Source organism: Vicugna pacos, chromosome 9, assembly GCF_048564905.1.
Source record: "Vicugna pacos chromosome 9, VicPac4, whole genome shotgun sequence".
NCBI lineage: Eukaryota > Metazoa > Chordata > Mammalia > Artiodactyla > Camelidae > Vicugna > Vicugna pacos.
In genome coordinates this window covers 7303029-7316275 of record NC_132995.1, presented here as the reverse complement: position 1 = coordinate 7316275, position 13247 = coordinate 7303029, and the positions used below count along the sequence as shown (strand labels likewise).

Below are 13247 nucleotides of genomic sequence, written 5' to 3'. Positions count from 1 at the left end.
AAATATGGTGAGGGATCCAAATGTGTGGTGGAGGAAACATTGGTGACTGGGTTGGCAAGTCTCATGGTGGGAAGATCAGATTCTCAGCCCAGGGACCTAGGAAGTCATTGCAGCCTGCTGTCTCTTTCTGGGAAATCACAGATTTGGGATAGAGCATCTGCAAGTGCTTATAAAATCATTAATAAATAAATTAGTAAGTAAATGGAAGGTGGAAAATTCATTGCAAGACTGCCTCAACTATACCTTTTCTGTGCCCATGACAGACATCAATAATCGATTACAGAAGCTGTTCGTGAGCCCAGATGCAACCTCAGGTTATTTTTCTTCTCCTCCTCCTCTCCATCCCTGCCTACCTTCTCCTCTTCCCTCTCCTCCTCCACCTCCCTCTTATCTCCATCCTCCTCTTCTCCCTCCCTGTCCTCATCCTCCTTCATACCCTCTGAGCAACAACTAACATTGTCCCTCACTACAACCACCATTGTCCCTCACTACAACCAGATAGCAGGAATAGACGTTAGCTATTCAGTCTCATCCGGTTCCCATCGGGTTATCAAATTAAAATTATGTTGCATGTATGTGAAAGAAGCCTGAAAATTTTTGTTAGATCTCTTCCAGTGTAGCTTAGCTCAACCAGAGCCGCTCCTCACTTGATCCTGTAAAAATGCCATAGGAAGTATAGTTCTCCTCTGCCCAGATCCCACATCTCCATCTCATTTAGCACCTTCCCTCAGCTCGTTTTATACCTCTGTGCCCTCACTCATTCCACTCAAGCCACTGCTCTGTTCCTTGAACCCACCAAGCTCACTCCAGCCTCTGTGCCTTGCTGGTACCAGAGTTCTCTTCCCCTTTGTGCTCCTGTACCACCCCTCCTCACCTCATTCAGTCTCTTGAAATGCCCCTTGATGAGGAGGGAGACATGCCACCAGAGCCCCCTTCCACAAAAGGCTTTGTCGACCAGCTCCAGGGACTGCTGTCTGCAGGCAACCCTCAGCGATCAGCCCCTCATCAGAGATGTCCTCAGTTGCAGAGGGGCCTTCCTCACCCAAGGTCATGCCCTTCCCAGGGTGGTCTCTTTGCAAGAATTGACCAAGGGTGGGTTTAGAGACCCAGCTCCATTTCAACTCAAGGGAGACATCAGAAGAGTCATGTCAAGAGCTCCTGTGAGCTTGGATGAGATTGTTGAGTTTGCATTGCCGTTCAACATCTCCCTCTGCCCAATCCAAGTTCCTTCCCCAGGTATCGATCCCAAGGACCCTCCTTGATAAAACTGCATGCTCCCACTCTCAGACAGAGGAGCAACTCTGGGAACCCAACTAGAGACAGCCCGTCTCTAAGAAATGTCCTTTCTGACCATTCTAGCTAGTGAAGCCACCTCTGTAGCTCCCTTCAATTCTCTGGGTATCTAACCACTCCATTTTACCTCCCTCAATGTATTCATCCTTGTCTGCACTTCCCTTTAGTGATTCCCCCCCCACCCCCACACTGCACTATAAATTCCAAGAAAGCAAAGACTTTATCATCAGGCTATCTCTAGGACCTAGAATAATCTGACTCATGGCACGAACATGCGCTGACCACACGGGGTTGTGTAAGCTTAAGTAATTTGTAATATCAATAATTTATTAATAAAATGTTATTAACTTAATAAAATTCAGTCTCTAAGCCTCACTCACCACAATTATCACACAATAGCCACACGTGGCTCATGGCTACCATAATGGACGATGCAATTCTAGAATATTCCACCATCGTCGAAGATCCTACTGGATTGCAGGGCTCTAGAATGCGAGCTCCTTGAAGTCCTTCTCCTTGCTCTTTTCCCATCATCTGGGAAAATGCCAGGCATCTAGTAGGGACTCAGCAAATATATTGAACAGGTGCTTGAAAGTGTGTGTAGGTGGATGGATTAGTGTATAGATGGAGTGAGACGGAGCTGAGACAGGAGAAGAGAGTCCTCTTTTAAAGGTGATCTGGACCATGTCCCTCCTCTGCTCCAAACCCTCCGAGGTCCTCGAAATAGCCTCTAAGAGCAGACTTGCATGATTTTACCCCTGATCTACTCTGACCCCAGACCACATACCCCTCTTCAGCCACCCTGGTCTCCCTGCTATTCCTCCAACACTCCAGGTACATTCCTGCCTCAGGGCCTTTGCATTTGCACTATACTGTGTCTGAAACCTCTTCCCCAGACACACCCCCCGCCCCAGTGCTCAATGAACCCCCTACCTAGAATGGCAACCCCTCCTCATCCTTAACCCCACTCCACTACCTGCTCCATTTCTTCCACCTCTCTCATCACCTTCTAACACTCAGATACGGCTATATTTACTCATTTATTTTGTTTCGTGTCTGTCTCCTCCCATTACGATGTAAGCTTCTGAGGTCTGAGGTTTGGGGCTATTTTATTCACCGCTACAGCCCCACGCTTGGAAGAGTGCCTCGCACCTAGCCAGCACTTCCTATGCTGCTGTTGAATAAATGAAGGGCGGGCAGAAGGAGGGAAAGAAGGAAGGGAAAAATGAGGGAGGAAGGAAGAAGTTTAAAAAAAAAATGGTCTTGGAGGGGAGGGTATAGAGCTCAGTGGTAAAGCACATGTTTAGCATGCACAAGCTCCTGGGTTCAATCCAGAAAAATAAATAAAGAGGACAGAGAAATATAACATAACTGAAATACTGAGAATTAGAAGATAGGAAAAAAAAAAAAGAAGATGGTCTTGGGATAGTGAAGCGTGGTCAAAAAAGGCAGCTGCAACAGAGTTAGGAAGCACAGTATTCCAGTTACACTTTTTTAAATTAAAATTAAAATGTGATAAAAAGAGGATATTGAACTAGATGACCCACTTTCTATGTCTACCTGATGGACTTTGAACGTGAGAGAAACTCGGAGGAAGGTGTGAAAGGAACTCTTTATTGTGAGGACCTTGGCGTTACTGATGTGTGCTGCTCACAGGCAGAGGTGAGGAGGAAGATGCCTTCCTGGTTTCCCAGCGCAGATCAGGGTCAGGGTGGGAGGGCACCTCTCTGAGCATCCCAGGGCAGACCGCCACAGAGGCAAGTGGCTTCCAGGAATGGCTTCGCGGCAACCTGGCCGAGCTGAGGATTTAGAGGGTCCCGTCTTCTCTCTCTCTCTGTGCATGATGTCATTTCGAGGGGGATTAATTCCCTGGCGGATCAGCTTGCTCTAAACCTCGATAATCCAGATTTGTGGTTTAATTCAGTGGCCTGAGGATGTGACACAAGGAGAAGGAAGTAGGAGGCTGGAGAGATGAAAAGAGACTGTGCTTCCAGGAAATCAAGGAGAGAGGGGGGTGAGCTCATTCGGATGCCTCTTTAATTAACCATTTCCAAGCCCACTCTTATCAAGGACCCTGTTTGTATCCTTGTGATTGACATGCCTTTTTCTACAAAGAGAAAGAAACTGAGGGGACTTGAAGCAGTTGAAGCAAGAAGGGGGAAGGGGAGACTGGGTGCTGAATTCTTTGAGTCTAACAGAAGAGAAGACTATTTTAATCCAGAGGAATCTGGGGAAGAGACTCTGGCAGGTTGAAGGGATTTAGGATGATATGATGTCAAAAGATGTCATTAGTCTTTGGAATTGGGGGAGCAGCATCTAGACCCCAGTACTGTTCACATTTCCACCCAGACTCTTCCTTCTTAGTCTAGTTCTAGAGACGTAACCCCCACCCCATCCGGCCAGAGCTCTCACTTCCGGTCTAACCTCAATCCACAGCCTCCCCTCACCCTCCCACCCTCCCTCCGTTAAGAGCCCGGGGGAATTTGGTCCTCCACCAGCGCTGGGTCCCAGTTGACCAGCTGGAGGGTGACTGGGGATTCCAGAATCTCCTCAACGGGACATCATCTTCACAAACTCTGCAAAACAAAAAAGTTCCTGGTGAGGCACCTATTTGTAAGAGCAGCCGCCATTATGTTTTTCAGCCTTTACGACACGTCGGGAGCCACTGATGGGCCTTTGGGAGGTGAATTACTTGACCCCTCAATGCCTCAATTTCTTCATCCACAAAATTGGAATCATAGGATTGCTTTTGACCTTAGATGATTTTTAAGATGGTTGAAGAATGCAATACTTCTAAGATGCAGTCAGCGTTCAACAAATTGTAATTATGAGACTCTGATTTCGTCTTTTCAGCCAACCCTGGAGGGGTAAGCACTATTTTACAGGTGAGCACACTGAGGCCGGTGAGGTTGCCCAGTGTGTCTGAGGTTGTGTAGGTGGTTACTGGAGAAGCCTGGAACGAACACAAGTTGTACCTGATTTTACTGTGACTCAAAGTCAGAGGAACTTACTGGCCCCACCAGGTCCTGAGGCCAATCTGTCCTTCCCTTGTCTGCGGGTGGCCTGAGGTTTCTTTCCTCTCAAATCACGTTACCTCTTTCAGCTTTTCATTGATGCCCACTGTACACTTGAGACTGGCTAGATCCAACAGGCACCCAGCAAACATTTGCTAAGTTGCAACCCAGCAACAAACATCTACTGAGTTTTCACATTGGAAATCGTTGAGCAGAGATGGTTTAGAGAAATTCCCTTACTGTCTGCCAGGACTTTACAGTCTAGGAGGCAAACACAACTCAATACAGCACGGTCTGTGGTCATAACTTCCTTCGGAGGGGAACAGAAAAACCCCTGTAAGTCTTCACGGCTGGAACGAACACACTCAGCTCAGGATGAAGGGAAGGTTCTTAGCAGGGGTTGCATCGGCATTGCATGCAGCTTCCTCAGGGATGGATATGATTGGAAAATGCATCGATGACATGGAAAAGGTGTGGTAAGTGGAAGGAAGAGCAGCGAGAAAGGGACAGAAGTTGGAGAGCACAGAGCAGGTAACACCAGAGCATAAAAGTTCAGAGAGTGGGTGTAGGAGATACGGCTGTGGGTGGGGAGGCATCATGGATGCCCCTGGACATCAGACTAAGAATTGTGGACTTTTGCCTCATAGGCAGCAGTTTAGATGCTGAAATTTTTTGAATCAGTTAGAACTTGAAGTGCTCTGTGAGTGCTTGGTGCATGATCTCTTTTAGTGTTTCTTTGGTAGAAAGGTGTCATCCTTACCCTCATCCTGCAGATGGGAAAACTGACACTTAAGGAGAGTAAGCGACTAGGACAAGACTGCACAGTTAGTCAGCATCGAGGCTGAATCTGAGCCCTGCAGATCTGACCCCAGCGTCCCAGCTGCTAACTAGTCCACTCTCCTTCTGATGGGACAGTTCTTGTGACAGAGGCACCCAGTGAACCAGACAGGGATGGGGGAGGCGGAGCGGGAATGGGCATCTGGACAGGGTGTTCCAAGGAGCGGCCAGGTGCAGAAACAAGCAGAGAGGAGAAACCGTGAGTTCTCTGACACAACATGGGCAGAAAGGGATGGAACCAACACTTCCAAAACCTCAGCCCCCTCCTCCAACCTTAAAGACAGAGAAGGAACGGCTGACTTGGAAAAAAGTCACACAGGGGAGATGGAGGTGGACTCCCACTGTGGCCATGGCCACACATCACCTTCGAAGTCGACGGTGCCATCGCCGTTGACATCAGCTTCCTGGACAATCTCGGAGATCTCCTGGGGCGTGAGCTTGTCCCCCAGCAGCCTTTGCATGGCCTGCTGCAGCTCCACTAGGGTGATCTCCCCGTCTCCGTTGGCGTCAAACTGAATAGGAACAGAGGGGACGATGTTAGCCACAACGACCACATCAATAACAATAATCAGAATAATAATCAGAGCAGTGTATAGTGATCACTTTCCGTGAGACAGGAACTCAGCTTAGAGCTTTTGTACATCATCTGCTAGAAGTCAGCTCCTCAGAGATTTAACTAATCTACCAGAGAGGTTTTTCTGTTCTATGTCCAATCACATCTGGGGGCCAGCTGTCCTCCTCTAGCAACACTGATGCTAACCTGTTTCAAACCACAATCAGCTCGTGTCTGGATGGTGGCCACAGCCTCCTAACTGGTCCTCTGGCTCTCACTGTGGTCCTGCATCATCTGTTCTCCACACACCAGGACTCGATATTTTCATTCATTTCAAATGTTCATCAGATCTTGTCCCTCCCTTGCTTAAAGACCTCCACTGGCTTCCTAGCCCACTTAAGGATACTTAAGCTAAGATAGTAAATCTTAACCCAGGGTTCATTTTACACTCACAGCACTTCTCAATTCTGACACTAAATATTATCAGAAATATTTCTTTTGCGTTTGGGTTTCGGGAAAAATCATAGTTGAGAAAGGCGATTCACATACCCAAGTTGTTCCAAAAGAAAGTTTTCCAGTAATTGTCTTGAGGATTCATTTTAAAATTTGAACAAATTGAAATGATAGTCAATGGAATGCAAATGGAAATGAAGTAATTTAATTGAAATTAATCTAAATTCAATACAATTAAAAATTCAGTTCCTGGGTCATACTGGCCACATTTGGGGTCAGTGGCTACCATGGGAGGCAGAGTATTTCTGGGACCACAGGAAGTTCTGCTGGATGATACGGCGCTACATCTTCACAAGAAGCCGAGAGAGAAAGACCACATAGCTAGTAAGTAGATGGCGATCTTCCTGGAATTTGGGCCCACGTTTGCCCAACTCCAGAGTCTTTCCTTCCAAACACTATACGATTCTTCATTTTTGCTTTGTGTAGTTGAAAGCTCTCTGACTGAGGACAGCATTTTATTAGGGAATATAAGTGAATTTCAGCAAGCCCCTTACCCTCCTCGGATCTTATCTCTTTTAAGCATCTCTACAAGTGGGTTCAACCAGATGATGTCTTTGAGTTCCCTCCTGGGATCTCCAATTCTTGAGTCCCTTCTTCCTGTTACAGGCATGAAGATTAGAGGTCCCAATATGTGTTTCGGAAAGTGTAGGATCTTGGATATGATGTCATTTCCAGGAGCCTCTGTTTCTTCATGTGCAGTATTGGGATAAAGGACTACTTACTCCTAATATGCTAAATTAGATAAAATATGTAGAGGACCTTGTCCATTGCAAGTGCTTGAAATATATTATTTTTCTTCCCTATTAATTCCACCATAGTTAGAAAAAGAATTGGTTTTGGTGGGTTCTGTCCATGGTTAATGACTAATCATAGACCCCTGGGGTCTCTGTCAACCACCTCCAACATTGTCAAACTCTTAACTCACTTCCTTGAAGGCATCTCGCATCTCCTGGACACCGATCATCCCAGCTGTTTCTGCAAGCAATTTGGGGGCCATCAGCTCCACAAAGTCATCAAAGTCTACACGGCCACCCACTGCGGACAGAAGAGGCAGGTCTAGTGAGATTCTGTATGCTCTCAACCCTCCGTTACCTCATTTGCCCTTCAACTCCATTCAAGAAATAGATCTGCTTCAATCTCTCTGCCTTCTAAGAGGTTCCTGTTTTGGCCAACTCAAGCCCTCTTGCCCCTCTCATCTGAACAGGAGTGGATAGGGTGTGGCACGGTGGAAGTAACTAACTGTTCGTGTGACCTTAAGCAAGTCTCTTAACTGGTTCAGATCTAGATGTCCTCATCTGTAGATATGCAGAAGGGAGAGTGTGAATTAAATGAGCACCAAATCCCTTCCAGATATGAATAACATCACCTCCTTGAATTCAACATTGTTTGCTCAGTAACATGCTCAGAAGCAAACCCAGTAGCAATTTTATCCCAGCTCTGGTCACAAAATCAGCTCTGGTCTCCATCTAAAAACTCATCCTTTTTGCAAAATTATTCACCATTAGGCTTTAACTCCAAGTTTGTTCCCAACATCAAATACAGCTCCAATCTTGCAGTCCACTGATGCATCTTAGTGGTGATGATAATAACCTACATTTAATGAGCATTTACTGGAGGCTAAGACTTTACCTGTATTAACATCTTTATCCTTTCCACAATCCCACAAGGTAAGGAGTGATATCATCTTCCCTGGGTGGATAGGGAAACTGAGGCTCAAGAGTAGGGGCTAACTCTACTTTTCAAAATGACTACAATTAGTAAATAACAGAACTGGAACTTGAACTCAACGTATCTCTAAAAGTCACCCTTTTAACCAATTCAAGTGCTCCCTCCCTAAGTATAATATAAACTGTTTCCTTCCAGACTTCTAGCCCCCTTCCCTTCTTCATATCTCCAACTCTACTGTCAACCTCCATATCCTTCCCAGTGCCACCCTCAGCCCACCCCAAACCCCAGTCATTCCTCTCACCCCCCCACCAGCCTCACAGTTCATGTGGATTTGCTGGCCCAGTTCAATCAGTTCCATCTCCGTGGGCATGTAACCCATTGTCCTCATGAGATTTCCCAAATCTTTACAGGAGATGAACCCGTCTCGGTCTTTGTCAAATTCAAGAAATGCTTCCCGGAGCTCTGAAAGTTGAGAGAAGAACTTTGGGAACTTGAAACAGTCAATGTGGGAGAATAGCATCCCTTGAAACTATCAGTGTGGCACTGACTGGAGATTCCTCAAAGAAGAATACATTATAAAAACCCAAAATTTGAAAAAGAAGTGATGTAGGAAATGTGTTAGCAAGAGGAAAATTTTCTGAGACCACTAAATGACAGCACCAAAGTCCTTCACATTCTTGAGTGAAGTTATGGGAAACTTCAGAACCATCAAGGGAAAAAACAACAATTTTGGATGCAGCCTAAAACTCATGAGTCACTCCTGGATCTCTAAGACGCTTGGGGATGGGTATGCCTTCTAAACACTTTGGAAGCTACTTAAGCTGCCACAAAATCACAGTTGAGTGGGAAAAGACAGTGATGTAAAATTTTCATGTCAAGGGATTTGTACTGAAATGCACAGAGGGACAGAGAGCAGGTAAGCAGGTAGATGGAATATGGGGCATTTGGGGGTGAGGGTATTTATTACCTTCAATCTCATCTGGCCCCAGTGGTCTTTCCTGGAAAGGAATGTGGTGGGGAGGGGATTTGGAGACAGGGTCAGGGATCCACATTGACTTCTCCATCCTTCACGCATCCTTTTCTGTTTCTCTTCCTTTCTTGCTCACTCCCCTCCACCACTCTCACCTTCTTTCTCCCATCTGCTGACTCCCATTCCGTGGCTATTTTCTCCTCCTGCTCTTTCTCACCGCTTCTCATTTCCTCTCTCCCATCCTTTAATCTCGGTATCTCCCCTCCTGCCTTTCCCAAATAGACATCTATCCCATTGTGCTGAAATGGGTCTTGGTCTTGGAGGCCATGGAATCAAGTCCCCACCTTCTCCAGATGAAGGAAACCAGACTGGGAATCATAGCTAACATATTCAGAGAGCTGACTGTGCCAGACTTCCATAATCATTTCATTTAAACTTCAGAACCACTCTGTGAGGTGGAGCCAAATATCATTCCCATCTTATTTAAGGGGAAGCTGAGGGACAGAAAGGTTAAGGAACCTGCCTGAGGTCACACCGCTTATAATGGCAGACCCCTTTCCCAAAGCGGGGAGATAGTAAATCACTCCCTAGAAGTCATGTAGCAAGTCAGGTGCATTGAGAGCTGGGATTTGAATTCAGGGCTCTTGGCTCCCAGGTCAGAATTCTTTCCACTCTGTTCCATTGACTCTTTTTTCATCTGCTGCCATGTTTTCTCCTAAGGGTTAGAATCCGTTGGTGTGGGAGCAGTGCTCAGTGGCACACAAGCAGGATGGTGACTGCCAGCTAGATTAATTCCTAAAACTTTTAAGAATTTCCAATCATGTTACCACCCACTCCTGGACAAACCTGAAGGGTCAGATTTGGGTACATGGCATGTCAGCTGGGTAATTCTGTCAACCACTGGCCCCTTTCACCCCCTATCTCCCTTTATCCTTGCAGACTTTCTCCTAGCTTCTCTTTCTTACTCTCCCCCCACCCCAATCCTCTCTCTGTCTCTTTGGTGATCTTAAAGACTAACAATTAAAAGCCTGCACACTGGAATCAAGCAGACCTGGCTCTGCCAGCTATTAATTGCGTAAGCTTAAAGCAAGGGATTTCATGACTCAGAGCCTTAGTTTCCACATCTAGAAAAATGGGAATGAAAGGATTATGGACCTCATGAGGCATTCTGAGGATTAAATGGCATCAGGGATGCAAAGTCTGGGCACACAGCAATGACTTATAAGTAGCAGTACTGTTACCACCACCACCACCATCATCACTGTGGTGCCCAAAGAAAGGAATGATGGTGATCACCAACTGTGACATCTTCCCGGTTCCCCTGTTAATTCTCCTCCTTCATCTTCCACGTTCTGGTCCTGATTTCTAATTCACTCTCACCCATTTCACTGCCCCAGGCGTCCCCACTATGCTCCCTGGAGTTCTTCTGCCTTCTTGGTTGCTGCTCTCCCACCTGCTCCCCTTTTCCATCCCACCCACCGTGTCCCTTCTCTTGCCTACATCCCAGCTCCCTTTGCCCTGCCCACCATCCTTCCCCATTGTCCACCACCTCACCCGGTGTTTCTCAGCGATGCCTTTTCTTAAGAAGATGCAGGCAGGGCCCATGGGAAACTGCATGGAGTGGGCAGGGCAGAGCTCACCAGGTGCCAATCTCAAGACGGCTCCCCCTCCTTCCTGTCCCCTTTGGTGGCTCAGGCTCCTTATCTTCTCTACCACTCCTTTGCCAACTCTTCCTGCCTCTCTTGGCCTCTTCCTCGGTCCCCCAGCTCCCTAAGAGCTGTGACAGCTGGGTTGGAAATCTCTACTCAGGTTGGAGAGGGATCAGAGTTGTTTCTGCCTCCCCATCTGGCTCGAGTGAGGCTGGAGGGGGAGCCAGTGTCAGGCTCTGACCTTTTATCCCCAGAATGGAATTGGAAGGATAGTTTTGAAACGAGGATTAGAGCAGAGGGCATCCATTCATACCATGTTCCAACAGGCACACTGAGTGCTGTCTAAGCCTGGCCTCGGCTGCCCTTTGAGCAGGGGAAGATGGAGAGGACGTGGCCTGGATTAAAGAGCTCTTGAGTAAGTCAGGAATGTGTGTAAATGAGAATGCAAAACTTACATGACAACCTGATTTTAGGAATAGGTGTACGTGGTGGTTAAGAGAATGGTATTTGCTCTTCCTCTGCTTATCTCTCCCCTTCCTTTTTTTTCTGAATAATTCGGGGGGGGGGGCAAAGTAGGCATCCATGCTGCTGAGGGTGGTCAGAGCCCAAGGAGGCAATCCTGTCTGCTCAGGATGGGGAGGGGACTGGGGGCCATTAGTGTGGGGGGCCAGAGTTTCAGTAGGGTAGTAGAGTGAGGGGGAGGCCCCCAGTGGGGGCAGCACGGTGCAGAGCGTTGGGGCCTGGGAGGGGGAGGATGAGTCCATGGAGCTCTGTGGTGTTGGAATGGAACTGAAAGCATTGGCATGTGCGCGTGGATTTCAATACAGAGAGCACAGACGTCACTGTGTGTGTAGGGACACTGGAACACAGATTCTCTAAGAGGACATGGAAGCAGCGGCACCCTAGTGTTAATGAACACCTCTGGCATCCAGATCTTGACTTCTAAGTACCATTCTCTGCTAAATAGGAGCCAAGACTCCTAGAAGAAACAGCTGATACCATGTCTGGAGCAGGACAAGTATTACAAGATGAGCCTAAAACATCTGGCGCCATAAAGCAGGATGTGCTCAGTTATGGGGACAGGACAAAAGAACACAGAGGTCAGCTTTAAGAAGCTCCACTGGCCATATCAGGGGAAATTTGAAAATCAAACTAACAGTAACAAATTATATGGGACAAGCGGGAAACCAGGAGTCCATACAAAGATAAAGATAAGCGGAAAGTTTGATAATATTTACATAGCTCAAAGACGTCCTCACAAAATACTAATTTCAAAGGAGGGTCACTTTATAGTGGGAAAATCTAGCAGACACTTTCTTTTTTGTTTTTATTTATTTTCTGTTTCTTCTGGGGGGTTTTTGAGGGAGGGGCAATTAGGTTTATTTATTTATTTTTTAATGGAGGTACTAGGGGTTGAACCCAGGACCCAGGACCTCGTGCATGCTGAGCACGTGCTCTGCCACTGAGCTATACCCTCCCCCTACCTTGGCAATTTCTTAAATGATTAAAATGATCATCAGTAATGTAACAAATCAAAATGATGGATTTCAATTCATATTGAATTATGAATTTTTGCTCCAGCAAAGCTCCCTGGCTGCTCTCCTGCATGCTCTTCCCAGAACCCTTCCGGCATCATCTCCCCCTGATGGCTTCCGACAATTTTTAGAAGGACAAGATTTACACCACAGGGACTCCAGTCTCTGCCGCTCCCCTCAGCTCCAGGCTCATCTCTGCAGGGGCCAAGTACTCCAGCGGTCAGCGTGATTTTTTCACCCCCAGACCTCACTGTGCCCTTTCTCTGCCTGCGGGATAAGGTTCCATACCCCTGCAGGGGCACGCAGGGCTCTCCACGAGGCACTCTGGTTGGGGGGTGAGTGCAGGGTCACCAGCAGACTGCCCAGACCAAATCCTGGCCCTCCATTTCTTAGACAGTGAACCTGCGGAAAGTAACTTACATCCCTGTGCATCAGTGTGTTCATGTGCTCAAAGCAGATGATAAGAGCAGCTACCTGGGGGGGGGGGAGGTGTCATGAGGGTCATTGGTAAGCGAGGATGTCCCTGCCCAGCCCTGGCAGAGGGACATGGCAGCTGTGGCTGCTTGAGGAATGTGGTTCCAAGGGAACCACAGGGCTCCACATAGAGCTGGACAGTCAGGGGGTTCCAGACACACAATATTTAACACCTAGTCAAACAAATACTTTCCCTTAAATGCTTTATTTGAACTTAATATAAATGCACATTAACTTGCCCCTCGTGCTGTATCAGTTAGGATGCAGCTTCAGCTATGAGAGGCAAGCATGTTTACAGTCGTGCAGTCCCAGTGGGATTTAGTCATTCTCCCACCTCCAGTCCACCCCTGGGACAAGAAGCCCAGCTAGGTGGCTGCTGCCCTTAGTTCACTAAGGGTCATCAGGGAGCCTTTCTGTGACTCTCTGCCTTGTTCCTTATGATCACAAAGTGGCAGCCCCAGCTCCCACCATCATACCCACAATCAGGGCAGGAAGCAAGGAAGGGCTACCACAACTGGATCTCCTTTTTGATCAGGAAAAACAGCCCTGACCACACTCCAGGCATGGTGCTATATGGGCCAAGGAAGTGAGGATGAGTAAAACCAGTGCATCCACTGCCTGCCCTCACAGGGTCAGGTCTGGAAAACTGCACTGACAATTCAGAGGCCAGGCCTGGTCACCAGATGGCAGGTGGCAGAGGTGGGTGTCTCACACAAGTCCCGGCATGTACCGTCTCCCAAC

The 13247-nt window shown here is 47.4% G+C and overlaps 1 protein-coding gene across 1 annotated transcript; it reads right to left on the bottom strand.

Annotated features, from left to right (window-relative positions):
- Positions 1 to 5069: 5069 nt before the first annotated feature.
- Positions 5070 to 10465, bottom strand: CABP5 (calcium binding protein 5). The gene is made up of 6 exons (XM_072966392.1): positions 10403 to 10465; positions 8846 to 8876; positions 8197 to 8340; positions 7136 to 7245; positions 5509 to 5656; positions 5070 to 5074 (listed from the first exon to the last, which is right to left on the bottom strand). The coding sequence occupies exons 1-6, from the start codon at positions 10463 to 10465 to the stop codon at positions 5070 to 5072; spliced, it is 501 nt and encodes a 166-aa protein (XP_072822493.1).
- Positions 10466 to 13247: the final 2782 nt, after the last annotated feature.

Bases quoted from the DNA above. Each gene is read 5' to 3' on its own strand.
- CABP5 (XM_072966392.1), bottom strand. From the start codon at position 10,465: ATGCAGTTTCCCATGGGCCCTGCCTGCATCTTCTTAAGAAAAGGCATC. The intron at 8,341-8,845 runs GTAATAAATACC...CTCAACTTTCAG, and splicing joins GGGGCCAGATGAGATTGAAG to AGCTCCGGGAAGCATTTCTT. The intron at 7,246-8,196 runs GTGAGGCTGGTG...TTCTGTCCGCAG, and splicing joins CCAGCAAATCCACATGAACT to TGGGTGGCCGTGTAGACTTT.